Consider the following 14,160-nt stretch of genomic DNA (forward strand, 5'->3'; position numbering starts at 1 on the left):
GAGACCCTCCTGTTTAGGCCCATTCATTCGGGCTTAAACAGGAGCTAAATGTTGATGCATTGGCCTCCCGTAGTGGCTGGCCGCGGGGAATGCTCACAAGGCAGAAGAGGTTTCCGTGACCTTTTCCTCCGTGTGAACATACCCTGAAGCAGCACCAAAATCTGCAACAAAAAATACAGCTTTTCGGCAACTTGTGGCCTTAACCGAAACATTTGTTGTATATTAGAAAAACATGGCTGCTTTCCTCCTAAATAGACATCACGTTCCAGGTTGTGCATCTTAGTTCCATTAAAGTGAATAGGACTGAGCTGTAATACCACTCACAATCTCTGGAGAGGTGGGGCAGTATTCGTGGAAGAAAGTAACCACATTTTTCTAATCCTCCAAGTTTCATGTTTTTAATGTGTGTCACAAAAGTAATAGATATCATTGCAGCTAATATACCAAAGTGCTTCACATTTCATTACTATACCATAAGACCTGTATCAAGAGGTTTAAACAAAAATTAAACCGAACTCAAAAAAATTTAAAGACAGTAATATAGCAATTTTACAAAATTAGTTACTTTTTACCATTTAAACACATTATATGAAACTTTTTATTACCATAGCAAAGATTGGTTATTTATCAAAGTTTTGCAAACGATTTCTACTGCACAAGGCCTATATAGGTATCTACACACATAGAAAACAAAAAGATTGGCCGATCAGAGTAACGCATTCATAGATCTGTATGTACAACATGGAAAAGAAAATCGCTTCGAGTCCCAGATTTGCTGTAAACAAAATATCCTCCAATGGACCCTTCTGCATTATGGCCTTATTTATTACAAAGAACTTGGGGTTACCCTTTATATCCAGTTCCGATTTTGTCTTATTAGCTCCTCAAAAAGTTTCAAAAACTTTATTGTTGGTTTAGATATTCACAGTTTATCTGCTTTTTTTGTCTTTATAGAGTACACAGTGTCAATGCCAGTCGAAGGACTGGTTAACCATTTGGTAGAACCTCTGATTGTGTTCTCTGAAGTAAGCGTAGAGTTGATCCAGGACGGTTTCGTTGACTACAGGGTGGGGTCGCCCTTTGGACTCATGTAAACACCTCTCTCTCCCATCACTTCGAATGCAGTAGAATCCCTTGGTTTGGTTAAAGTAAAAATTTGAAGACATGATTCTAGATGGGAGGTTGAGGAACCTTTCGACCTTCTGCAGTTCGGTCAGAGGCGTTTTTATTAAAGTATTACCATCCACTATATGAATCTGATTCAAATTAAAGTATTTCAGCCATCTCTCCATATGCACATCATACAAGCTCCTTTGGATTGCCTTATATTTGGTATTAAGTGCACCATTTTTAATCACTATGCCCTCAAAGGGTTGTACGGGCTTGTGATTTTCAAGTCTGTTGTAGTATACTTGGGTATAATCCGATATGACCCTCTCTGTTGGATCTCTCAGAATAAGAAGCAATTTAATTGAGCTGTTCATGCTATGAATCCTTTCCGGTGCCTGCAGAGATGTGAAATAGCCTGGCGTTTTCTCAATAGTAATTTGATTTTCAAATGAGTATGGCATAAGACTCCTGTACCACTCAATCCCTTTGATGTAATTCTCATCCCAGTCAAAGAAATGTACTTCGGTTGCAGCCACTGCAATGTTGGGGTGAATGTCCAACATCTCGAGCAAAGCTCTGGTCCCACCTTTCCGTACTCCAATAATGATAGTCTGTGGTGTTCGCCGAGTGGTCCCCGGAGGTTGAGTTGAGAATAAGAACTGGTCACTTGTGCTATTCACTTCCACCACGTCCGTCTGAAGAGCCTCCAAAAAGGTAATGTTGGTGGGAAATGGGAAGTCGAAAGGCGCCGCCTGACACTGGGTCAGTAGGAGGAACACGGAGACCAATGATACGGCCATGTAGAGGGAAAGGGACGTCAGTTCCAGGAGATGCAAAGTTTGACTGGTGAGCTCAACCACTCTACACAACTGGGAGAAGGTAATTGAAGGAAACTGCAAAAAGTGTCCAGGTACATCTGTAGAAATAAAGATATGAAAATTTTAAAATTACTGTAAAATAAGTGAATCTATCAAGACCGCAACCAATCTTAATATAGGTTTTATTTAATAACCATACTAGAAGAGAGAGGTGAAGAGGTGATCCAGTTTTGATAATCCCATAGGATGCTAAGAAACCCGATCATTGAGCATCCCACTTCTGACACCTTAAGTGAAGGGATTGGTCTTAATCTATGGACATTCCATGTAATGGATGTGCCTGTCATCAAGAGCAACAGTTATGTAGCCTCTTTTTTTGGATCTTATATGAGGATACTGCACAGAATAATATGCCTTTGATAGAAACCTAGAAGTTTGCTGGCAGAAAAAGACCACATGGTCCATCTAGTCTGCTCTTATAGGATTATGCTTCCATCCACTACTGTAGATTTCCCAACCACATATTCTGGAAGTTTACACCAAGCCTCAACAATTTTTTCACCGAAATGTTTTCTGACATTGCTTTTGATCTTCTTCCACAACTAATTTCACATTGTGCCCTTTTATTCTTGCGTTCTTTTTGCTGAACCTTATTTATACCTTATTTATTCAGCCATGTCTCCCCTTGGTTTCTTTCCTCAAAGCTATACAGATTAAGGGTTTTTTAAGCCTCGCCTGATACGTTTTCTGCTTCAGACCCTTCTCCTTCGCAGTTGTTCTATTTTATGTAAGTGTTTTTGTAGGTGTGGTCACCAGAGATGGACATAGTATTCAGGATGTAGTCTCTCCAATGCTCTAGAGCAGTGGTTCTTAACCTTGTTTGAGGTACCAAACCCACCAGTTTCATATGCATATTCACCAAACCCTTCTTTAGTAATCAAATATGATTTTTTTTTTCCAAATTCAAGAAATAGGTATATGTTTTTGTTTTTTACTGGTACACAAAATGAACCGTGCATATGGCCTAGGGTTCGATCGAACCCTGGTTAAGAACCACTGCTTTATAAAGTGGGATCACAATCTTGCACTTCCCACTTGTTAGACCTCTAGCTATACAGCTGAACATCCTACTTACTCTTCCGGTTGTCTGATATTGGGTTCCTTAAATCCTTCTCTTCTGAAGGCCTACCTAACACAGACCTGCAAACATCAATGTAACACTTGGGAACGTAGAACTTCAGTTTCTATTGTTTGGATCATTCATCCAGTAACCCTAGATCTTTTTCCATATTACAAAGCTCTCTAGTCGTATCAACCCCATTACACATCTTTGAGTCAACAACAAACTTTACCCGCCAATCTGTTCCTATGTCACTTAGAAAAATATTAAAGAATAGAACTCTGGTCAGACCCCTGAGCTATACCACCCAGGTGATGACAAAAAAATAAAAAATGTTGTCCTCTTTAGACAGCGCCCCCTTTTTTTTTTTAAGTTCTTTATTCTAATACAACCTAATGATATGATAAAAGCAAATATCAATTTCTACTTAACTAGTATAACAAATGAGTAGCATAGGAAATCCGTACTCAGTATTAAAGTGTTCTTTAAAGCTTTTCAGCATCATTTAGTCTCAATTTAATGAAACTCAATGTAGGTTTATTACTAAAGAAGATGTGGTTCGACATTAAAGTGTCCCTCCAGGCATACTCTTGCTCTGGATTTGTTGTGAAGCATGGCGAGGTAGCTGTATGATGGGAGGTTTAACAGCTCAGGTAACCATACAACGCCCAGTGGTTTTTTACAAGGGTCCTATTAAAAATTTGTCCCATACATGATATTCAATGGGCTTCATCCAAATCAGATGAAATATCAGGTGAACGAGTATACCTTGAGAGGATAGATAGGTAGAGTATGATACAGTAACGTTTCAGTCAGAGATTAGACCTTTGTTAGACTCTGTATGTAGTGTAATACCTGCAGATTACCGCACGCTCCTTCAGAACAATTGATCTACTTGGAGTCCAGTCTCCATACCACGCTACATACAGTCTGACAAAGGACTAATCTTTGATCAAAGCGTTTCTGTAGCATGATCTCTGTATAGATCTACTATTAGTGAATAAACCACGTCTGCATCAGACTATTCCATTGTATACAAAGTCTGTTACTAGTAGAATTGATCCTACTTTGTAATGTCATCCAAGAGTGCCCTCCACAGCTCCTTGAGTATACCTTGAGGGACACTTCAGGTCAGAATTTGGTTCTTGTAGAATAAGGGGGTTTTCATGTCTTCGAAGGATATAGATCATCCTTTATTTTCCAATGGATGCCATAGCCAGATAAAAGTTAACACAAATGGGTCTTTTCGATAATTAATCAGCACTTACAAAATTAGGAATCAAGATTTTTTATTTTTTTTATTTTAGACTCTCTATGCTAAAAATCTTATTGATCACCATAATTTTTGTAAGACTTAATTTGTTAATGAACAGTTGGCTGTTGAATTACTTATTTAAAAGTATTTGGTCGATATCAAGCGATTTCTCAGCCAAATATAAATTGCATGGAAGACAGATTTGCATATTCTTCCCATGGTCCCTTGCGAATTGGAGTGCTAAAGGCTTAAGTCTCCACACACCTATATGGTGGTCTCTCCCCAAGGAGTGATAATATCCTCTTAACCCTGTCTAAGCCTCTCGCCTCTACCAGGTTATAGTCTTCTCTACATCGGGCTGACGAGATGCAACAACATCGAAATGGCCGTCCTCGGTTGAGAGACTATACCTGGTAATAAACCCAGCATCATAGCAAAACAAAGGCCTCTTGGAAGGTCGAGCATGATGCTAAAGGGAGCAAACCTTTATTGGGTTATTTCACTGAAATTCTGTCTTCCTAATTTACATCAGGGAAGACAGGCTTGCACATTCCAGTGAGCGCCCTCTATTGGTTTGCAACACTGAGGCAGCAGCTGACTTCCTAATTACATCATGGAAGACAGATTTGCATATTCTTCCCAAATATAAATTGATACCTAGTACAGGCTCAACATATGGCGATTGAGGGGAATGGCTAAAGAAAGTAAGGGGTTATGGTTACCCCCAAGGTCACTCAATTATAGAACTGATCTATCAAACATTATGGTTGGGGGGATAATATACTTAGATTTTGCATTGGAACAAGATAACATCACGTTACCCCCTCATATGTGTAATTGTCTCGAATACACAACTCCTAGATAAAACCTCTACACAGTCGGCAATGCAAGGGTTCAGTTTCTCCTTTGGACTTTGGAAAAACCGCTCAGTGCTGCCTTACTTTATCCACATTGTGCCGGCCATCACCTGTCAAACTCTCTTACTTTCAAGTAGGGAACCGTCTATTTTTTATTTCACATAAAATTTTCTTCAGCTTCACCGTCTGTCAGTCAAAAAGATGAACTTTGTTTCTGTATCTGCAATAGCTGTTGTCTCATAGATTCAGCACACGCTCTGTGCCGCTTTACGTTACGTTGTCACTCTCCTCCTGGAAACCTAAAAAAATTTGTTTCTTAAACTTTTTGCTTGTTCTCGGTTACTGAAATCTTATTAGTTCAAAAAGTTTTAAAGAACAAATTCAGAGCGCACTGGTTATTCTGGCAGGAAAATTGACCCATTATGTGTGGGGAGATCTATTCTACTTAAGGGTATGTGAGGGTACCTTATACCAATTTATATATCAATTTGTCAATTACTATTTTTTACTTCGTAAACCAATATATACCAGTTATTACATATTTTTTCTATATGAACCATTAGGTATAGTAAATTCTACTATCTTCTACATCGGAGTAATCTCTAGTAAAGGGGTTTTCTGGGACTGACCTATTGCTGGCACCCGGGACCTCTTCCGATCAGCTGTTGTGCTCAAGACTGGATTGCCCTCTTCCCGATGCTGATGACATCATATTCCTTTGTCACATGGTACAGCAGCAACTCAGTCAATTTGGTAAATTAAGGATTTTATACTAGCAACATTGGAATCGGGAAGGAATTTTTTCTTCCGACATGGGGCAATTGGCATAAGCCTCATGGAGTTTTGTTTTGTTTTTTTTTGCCTTCCTCTGGATTAACACTTTAGGGTTATAGGTTGGACTTGATGGACCTGGGTTTTCATCCAACCTCATCTACTATGGAACTATGTAACATACAATGCAATGAAATTTTTTCTCCCATATGGATTATTGCTGTCTATTGACCAGCGCCCAAAAATACAGTATAATTATAATATTGTACAGTATATTAGCATTAGTTAAATCCTTCAAAAGTTATGATCCATCATGAATATATAGATTGTAATTAATTTTGTTGAAAAAATTTTTTACTAGTAAAATTCATATAGATGTATAGGTTTCTGGGATTCTATTATACATTGTACATTCAAGATTAGCGTTTCGTTTTCGCTCCTGCTATATTTAGATTTTATTTTTATATTTTTATTTACATTTATTTATATATAGGTTTCTGGGATTCTATTGTACATTTAAGATTAGCATTTCGTTTTCGCTCCTGCTATATTTATTTAGAGTAGTATGGCTGCCCGCTGTACCAGAGCTGAATGCACTAGTGGCTTTAAAAGTACTGATTTAGCTAAAGCCTTAGTATTTTTTTTGGACAAAGACCTCCGAGCCCTGAATGCCAGGGCAAAGAAGTGTGGACACAGCAACCAGCAATAACGTACCATGTAATAATATTTTAGCCTCTTGCAGACATGCTGAAGTGCTGTTAAGTACTCGGGCTGTAACATTCCGGATCGCTTTGTACGCTCGATTCAAAAATAGGTGATACCTCCTGACCTCATTTCTCATCAGGGCACTGTATACCAAGTGCACTTGACAACCAAGGAAGAAAAAGCGGACAGCTTTTATTCTGCTAAATTCTACCTGACAGGTCCCATGCAAACAGCTTGGTGGCAAACACCGCACACGCCTCCACACATCTCCTCCTGTGCAAAAATGTGTCTGGTACATTTCCCAAGGTGTTTTTGTTTTTTAGAGAAATCTATTTATAGCAAATAAATGCCGTTATGTGCAAATTTCTTAAAGAAAATTTTTAATAGGCAGGCATGGTTGTTTCAACAAAATCTGCGTAAAAGAATAGTACGGGCAATCGTAAGAAACTTTGTAATATATGTTATATGAGAGATAGGCTTCTTTCTGCTCTTAGGAAGTTTCCCTGCTCTCCCTCCACTCTGAAGATCACTGCTCTGTCCTTCTTGAGAGTAGGTCATATGACAGTCTTTGGAAGTCTGAGAGGGAGAAGTAAGCAGGAGATTAGGGAAAAAAAGGTCCTGAATCTTTCTATCCCAGCCAAAGTACCTTATACACATGAACACATATCTGTCCTTTATATGTCTCACTCAGACCGCTCCAGGACTATGCAGGACAGACTGTTAGAGCAGATTCTCCTGTACTCACTGTGAGTAGTATATGGAAGCTAGTCTATCCACCAGCTCAGAGAGAACTACACAATTCGGATACAACCTACAAGAAGGGGAAAATTGCTAAAAACAGAGACCAAGTCACATAATGACCAGGAAATGTTACTCGGGCACATGCACAACTTATCCTGAAGAGTCACCTGAAATGACAGACCTACTTGTACAGTGGTCCACCACAAGATCTAGCTTCTGCTCACAGAACCACGCGAAAATTGTACAGTGTCCTTTAAAAAAAACAAAAAAAAACCTAGGATCCTCTTTGTAATAAGGCCATGCATGCCATAGTAGCTGCAATAGGGTCCAAGAGAAGTGGCTCCATGGATAAGTGAAGAGGAAACGACCAGAGGGAGACTTTACTCTTATAAATGATGAAAAGGTGGTGAGGGAGCAACAAAGGTTGGTACTTTATTTTACCAGAAAACTGAGTTATGAAGCAACACTATCATAAGGTCCATCTCCATGCTGATGTTATCTTTTAATGAAGGATCCCAGTGTTTCTAGACCCTTTTAGACAAGGGTTGTCCCATACACTTATTCTTCTGTATTGAATTTATACTGTCTACATATTTGGACCATCATCTTAAGATAAACTTCTGCAAGGCATAGTTAAGAGACTCCCATCAAAAAATATAACTCCAAAAACCACAAAGTATGGCCTCTCGGGGGTCTTCACTAGCACAGAGCAGAGCTTCCTTGTCTAATGTACTAGTTGATTTTATGGTAGTTTACACTTAATATATGTCCAAAATGTGTGCAAAATTAGGGTATTTTCTGAGCACCCTGAGTCATGAATTTCTGCCCAGCACCACAGAGGGCTATCCACTCTAATATATTGATAGACATAGCCTTGTGTTGCCTGTGTCATAGTGCCCTCAGTGAAATCTAACGCATGCGCTGCTAGCTTCAGGGTAGGTACATACACACTATCATGTATACCCCATTGTCTCATGACCAGTAGTACTGCGCATGCGCTGATAGCTTCACAGCCGGTACATGCGTGCTATCCTGTGCACCCCGTTGCCTCATGATCAGTAGTACTACGCATGCGCTGCTAGCTTCAGGGCCGATACATGCGCACTATCATGTATACCCAGTTGCCTCATGACCAGCAGTAATACGCATGCGCCGGCCCTGAAACAAGAGTGACAATTTAACAACAGGTTGTCAGCTTCCGAGCAGCTCATTTCTAAATCACAATGTAAACTGAATGCAGAATTAATATATATGTATAAATGCTGATTAACTTTCCAAATGTTTGTGTCTTTTCCTCATCACTTATTTGCATGTAAATAAAAGCTATTTTGCATAGATAAAATCTACAAATGACATTTGCATTTATAATCATAGTCTACATCAACTATTTATAGCTTAGTATCAATTAATATTTAAAGGGAAAACATGGCACATTCATCTGCCGAGCCAGAATTCACTTGGTTTGCATTCATCTCAGCGAGAACCTTTTCCGCACTCAATGTATTTAGGAAATAAAGGGTTTTAGGGATATTGGCTTCCTTGGGGCGCTGGAAACCTTATGCTTAGATATCTTGCCCAATCTTAGGAGCCAAATCGTATAGAACTCTCAAATTTTCTTTTAGACCGGTTTATCCTATGATTGAGTTCATTAAAGGGGATTTGTGGCGGTATAAAATTTTTTTACAGTGCATTCAATGCCGTGAATAAACATATTTAGGATTATCTTCATTAAATTGCTTTGCAGAGTAAACAGGGGAGTGGGGACTGAAAGCTCATTTCTCCTCGTTTGATGTTCCGACTGTCTACTCTGCTATATGGTCTACTATATATGCAGGTGGAGTACAGCAGACTTGGTAAGGTCACAGGAAGGCAAAGCAGCAGCAAGAGAGGCTTCGGAATAAGATCAACATCTCCGTAGAAGGTAGAAGAAACAAATGTATAGCCTGAATGGACTAGCTAAGCTGGTTGTCCACAGCCCAAGGCTTGAGCTCATTTTCATAGAGGACCAAGTGTGACAGATTTTGAGGACTTCAGATGAACCAGCTTGGTGAAAAGTCCCAGTGATGACACAACCTTCCATAGAACAAGTGTTAAAAATTCAGGTTTCTAGAGGGTGATGTAACTTCCTATATATGTAAGATTTAGATCCCAGCTATACTACTGAAAAAGGACAAGTTAAGAAAAAAAAAACAAAACTCCTAACTGTTGAATTTTTTTCTTTTTAGGTAGGGGTTCTCCAAGACTGGATATTTATGGTCTATTCTTCATATAAGTCAATATCAGATTGGTGGAGGTCCGACGTGTCTGTTGACCACTGTACACTGTGTACTGGATACAGTATCTGATGGGTGCCCAGGGTCTACCAGTCGAATTCATTCTGGGGGCTAAATGCAGGTATCTGCCTCCCACTCAAATTCCTAAAACTGTATTGATTGATTTTTTTTTTGGCATTGGCCCTTAACTTGGACGATTTCTGTCCTGTGACCATCTCTGTATTTGGCTCACTCTTGCTTTATACTTGGGTCCATTTAGCTCTGTTAGCAAGATTGGTTATAGGGGCCACACGGTAATAGTATGAATATGAAGTCCAGTAGGGAGGATAGTGATTGGACCTGTCTCTATGCCTAGAGGTAATCTCTGCCGTCCAATACATCCATATATAAGATGAGTAATTTACTAAATATTCTACCCAATTTATTATATGTAAGTATGCTGTCTGATGTCCAGCTGTATGTAGTGGACCATCCACCACTCTAAGGGTCCACTGTGTTCCTATAGACTAAGTAGTATTGCATGAACCTGAACATTTGAGTGCAAATACACAAAGATAGTCCATTATGTTTGTTCATTCGTATAAGAAGCATTTTCTGCCTTTAATCACATTTTTAGTCCTGAAAAACTACAAAAACATTGCAGAAATGCAGTGCTTTTGAAGATTTTGCTGGTTTTTTTTGAGCCAGTCAGAAGTGGAATGTCTACATACTTTCTTTATATCTTCCATTACTTTTCAAGCCACTCCTGTCTTTCGCTCCCAAAATCTGCAACAAAACACACTGCGTTTCTACCAGATGGGGCCTTAGCCTTAAAGATCAGCAGGGGTCCAACAGCCTAGCCCCTCCCCCCCAGCTGATGAGCTGTAGCATCATGACATACATTTATACAATGGCTATGCCTGGTATCGCAGTTGAGTCCATTCAAGAGTTGAAGAGGCAATGTGACGTCACATGGCTCAGGCAGCTGTGACTTCAGTCAGCTGATCCATGGGCATCCCTGGTGACAGACCTCCATGGATTGTCATTTCATGGGAGAGGTCGTCAATTTAGATATGAGAAAAACCCTTAGGGTCTACAAAACAGAGCGTGTCTATTTGGACAACATCTAGAAAGTCCATGGGATTGTCTGTAATCCATGAATAATCCAGATGTGTGAATAAACCCATACTTTGATTCCCAGTGGAGAACAGAGTTACAGAAATGTTGTAGACTTTGCTATAAATGCAGTTGGCAGATCTCACCCAACGTGGTATTTTTAGACTTCATTAGAGTGACTGTATGGTACAACCTGCAGATATAATTTGATATCACACATGACTGGCACAAGGACTCGAGAAATAGATTTTCTGCACTAATAACAAGCTCAGCGCTAATTAGTAAGGCGGCGTTTACATTGTGACTGATGCAGATCTGTACAAGTACTGCAGGTGCAAGCTGAGCACTCCGAGAGGTTTCAGCGCTTCAGGTCAGAACGGAATACAGACAGAACCGTATAGAAAATGTCAGGCTGTAGAATCCCTCATCTGTTATTTAGGGAAGGTTACATTTTCAATTTCAGCGGGTCATGAAAAGGTTTCACGCCAAGTGAGTGAGGAGGGTGACCGACAAGATGGAGGAGTTGTTGGCGTAAGGTCACATGATCAGAGCAAATGAGACACAAATGTTCTTTTGAGGCAAAAAAGTTAAATTATTATTTTCAGCCAATTTTGTATACCTTTTAGTCTTAAAGGGATTGTTCAGTGTCATAAAAACCATGGCTGGGTTCTTCATACCAGTCCGTTGGTTGTACATATTTCTGCAGCTCAACTCCATTGCAACGAACGTGGCCAAGTTGTAATACCACATCCAACCTATGAACAAGTGTGGTGCTGTTTCTAGGAGTAGCTATGTTTTTATAAACCTGAGCAACCCGTTTCAGATGAAAGATATGAGGTGGGGTGAAGAGTATAATGTACTGTAAAGGTAAAACTGTTCACTTTTCTTCCTCACTGTTTGCATCAGGATCATACAGTACATGCTGAGAACGGACAATCTTCTAGAAAGCTCAGAAGATGAAAGGCTAATCTGCTCCATCTGTAGCCGAAGACCAACTTGGGAGCAGATTTAGCAAACTTTATCCTACTGCAGACAGGGCGCAACAGGGAGGCTCCTGTTGTATCTACTTGTATTAGAGCTTGTCCCATGACTGTGGAGGAAGAGTGCGGTCCTGGCTAAGCTCCTGCGACAAATACAGAACATTTCTTTATATGATTCTCAAATTTTGTTATAAACGGAAAATATGAAAGCAATTTTTATTCTGAGCATGTCCCAATATCTGGGGAGAGACAGAACCCCCCCCCCCCCCCCCAAACCACCCCATACACAAAATATTCTTAAGGTCCCACCAAAATCAGTAATTTTGTCCTGCTATAGTCTATTTTGTTAGAAGGGTCCCTGGTCAAGAAAAGTGCCCTTACAGATGACTGTCCAGTGGGTAGACATAAAGGGACTCTGTCAAGCTGACTCTTCCTATCATGAGTCCTATTTCTTAAGATTAATCACAAGTTTCACCCGAATATTGGATATTTTACAGGTACTATTGTAGACCAGGCTCAGCAGGGAGACTCCTGTTGTAGCTACTTGTAGTTGTCCAGGAATTTAAAAAAAAAAATCCTGGAGGAGGCTGAAGAAGATGAAACCCATCTGCCGCCATTGTCTATCCTAGCACATGCTTTGAAGCCACTGTTGGAAGTCTTGCCTTGAACAACAGTGGTCTCAGCAGCCATAGGAAAGGAACTGGTGACTTATGTGAGTGTGGTACACCAATCACCCAAGCAAAAGGGAACGAGAGGGTTTTTTTGTTGTTTTTTTTTTGTGTGTGTGTGTTTTTAATGTTTCACCATTCCCCGGCCTCCTCCAGAATTTCTGAACGTCCAACACCATAAGTTTCTCCTCAATCATGATAGGTTTTAGAATTTTACCCAAAGATAAAGTAGTTTTATCCAAAAGGTATAAGTTACATAACTGAAAAAAAAACAGATCTAGGAAGAAAATAAGTTTTTTTAAAAAAAATCCCTTGAATACAAGACGGGAAGGAAAAACACAGATCAGGTTCAGCATAAAATTATATTCGCTGTCTCTAAACGGTTTAGGGACCTTGAACTCATTCTATCATTCTCATGCTGATTAAATTAAAAACTTGTAGAAACCCTTCCCCGTACCGTACCGATAAATCTACTGTCAGACACGCAGATCAGAAATGCGGCATCCTGAATTATTTATCAGACAAATAAATATGTATTCAGACTTTTACTAGGGCCGATTCGCCATCAAGACAAGGCACTCTTCTGGAATTTAGTTTATAAATAGACAGAATCATTTCTCGCCTCTTCTATAGCAAAAAAAAAAAAAAAAAAATGGCTACAGATAAAACTAAGCCTTTCTTCAGATTCCTTAGCATAGTGTAAACCAACGCTCTATTATTTGGCCGGAAGGTTCCCCAAGGCACAACATCATTTCCAGGTACGTCCAGAAGCTGCAATTTAATTCACTTAACATCTATTTTTGGTTCAACACATTTATAATTCCTTCTTCCAAAACTTTACAAAAATGTACATCAAATTATATAAAATTCTATAGGAAATTATCTCAATCTACTTCTGTACCATTCTCCAGTCTGAACGCATAAGAAAATGTATAAACTTTGTGTCGGGCTTGGGTACTGAAGACTACCAGAGGAGGCAATTTGAAGGACCCATCTTTGAGTTTAAGTTCTACTTTTAGGCTAAGGTTACATGTAGTGGGCCTGCTGTAGGCGTCTTCCCATTGTAACCTCACCCCAGACAAAAAGGGGCCAAAGTCAGATATTTTTTGTCATTGGTTTGACTCTTATGACTGGGCTGGTTTTCAACCTTTGAACAGCAAAAGCTAAAAAAGCCAAACCTATAGCCAGAAATTGACTAATTGAAAGTGAAACTGAGACACTTTGCACTGGAGGTTTTCAGTAGTGTGGGATGGGATTTGCGTAAAACCCATCCTCTACACTGTTAATGTATATTGCTACTGGCAGTTTTACCAGGAGCTAACCTGCTGCGGCTAGACCATGAGTAGAACAAATCCCCCCCACCCCCCGCTGCCAATTGCATTTTCAACTATGTCCTCCCTCTACAGCAGAATCATCATCATATAGGTTGTGAATCTGTCCTTAACAAATAGACCTAAATGCACACTAGCTCCAGTCAGCTCTATATTTGATAGTTTTCACCTAGATCTCTGGGATCCTGTTATATTGAAGGGATTTCTTGCATGTAAGCAGACTCCTGTATAGTATTAAAGAGTCCAGTCAAAATACTATGCGTTTTCTCTTTTTTCTCTATCTATCCATCCCCCTATAGATTATATACACACATTATATATGCTTATTAGAGTATCCATGTTCAATGTCTTCATTAGTATCCTCTCTAGTGACCTACAGGTCATTACTTTACTAATTTAGCATGGTTTGCAAAGCAAGAGAGTGGATAGGAGATTT

The 14,160-nt window shown here is 39.6% G+C and overlaps 1 protein-coding gene across 1 annotated transcript in view; it reads right to left on the reverse strand.

Annotated features, from left to right (window-relative positions):
* Positions 1 to 201: 201 nt before the first annotated feature.
* LOC142183409 (heparan sulfate glucosamine 3-O-sulfotransferase 1-like) overlaps positions 202 to 14,160 on the reverse strand; it is a 77,691-nt gene continuing 63,732 nt past the window's right edge. Inside the window, exon 2 of the mRNA XM_075258491.1 lies at positions 202 to 2,026. Within this exon, the coding sequence (XP_075114592.1) occupies positions 966 to 1,910 (945 nt within the window). The 5' untranslated portion in view covers positions 1,911 to 2,026 and the 3' untranslated portion in view covers positions 202 to 965. The remainder of the gene's footprint in view (positions 2,027 to 14,160) is intronic.

This window comes from Leptodactylus fuscus, chromosome 10 (genome assembly GCF_031893055.1).
Source record: "Leptodactylus fuscus isolate aLepFus1 chromosome 10, aLepFus1.hap2, whole genome shotgun sequence".
NCBI classification, from domain to species: Eukaryota; Metazoa; Chordata; class Amphibia; order Anura; family Leptodactylidae; genus Leptodactylus; species Leptodactylus fuscus.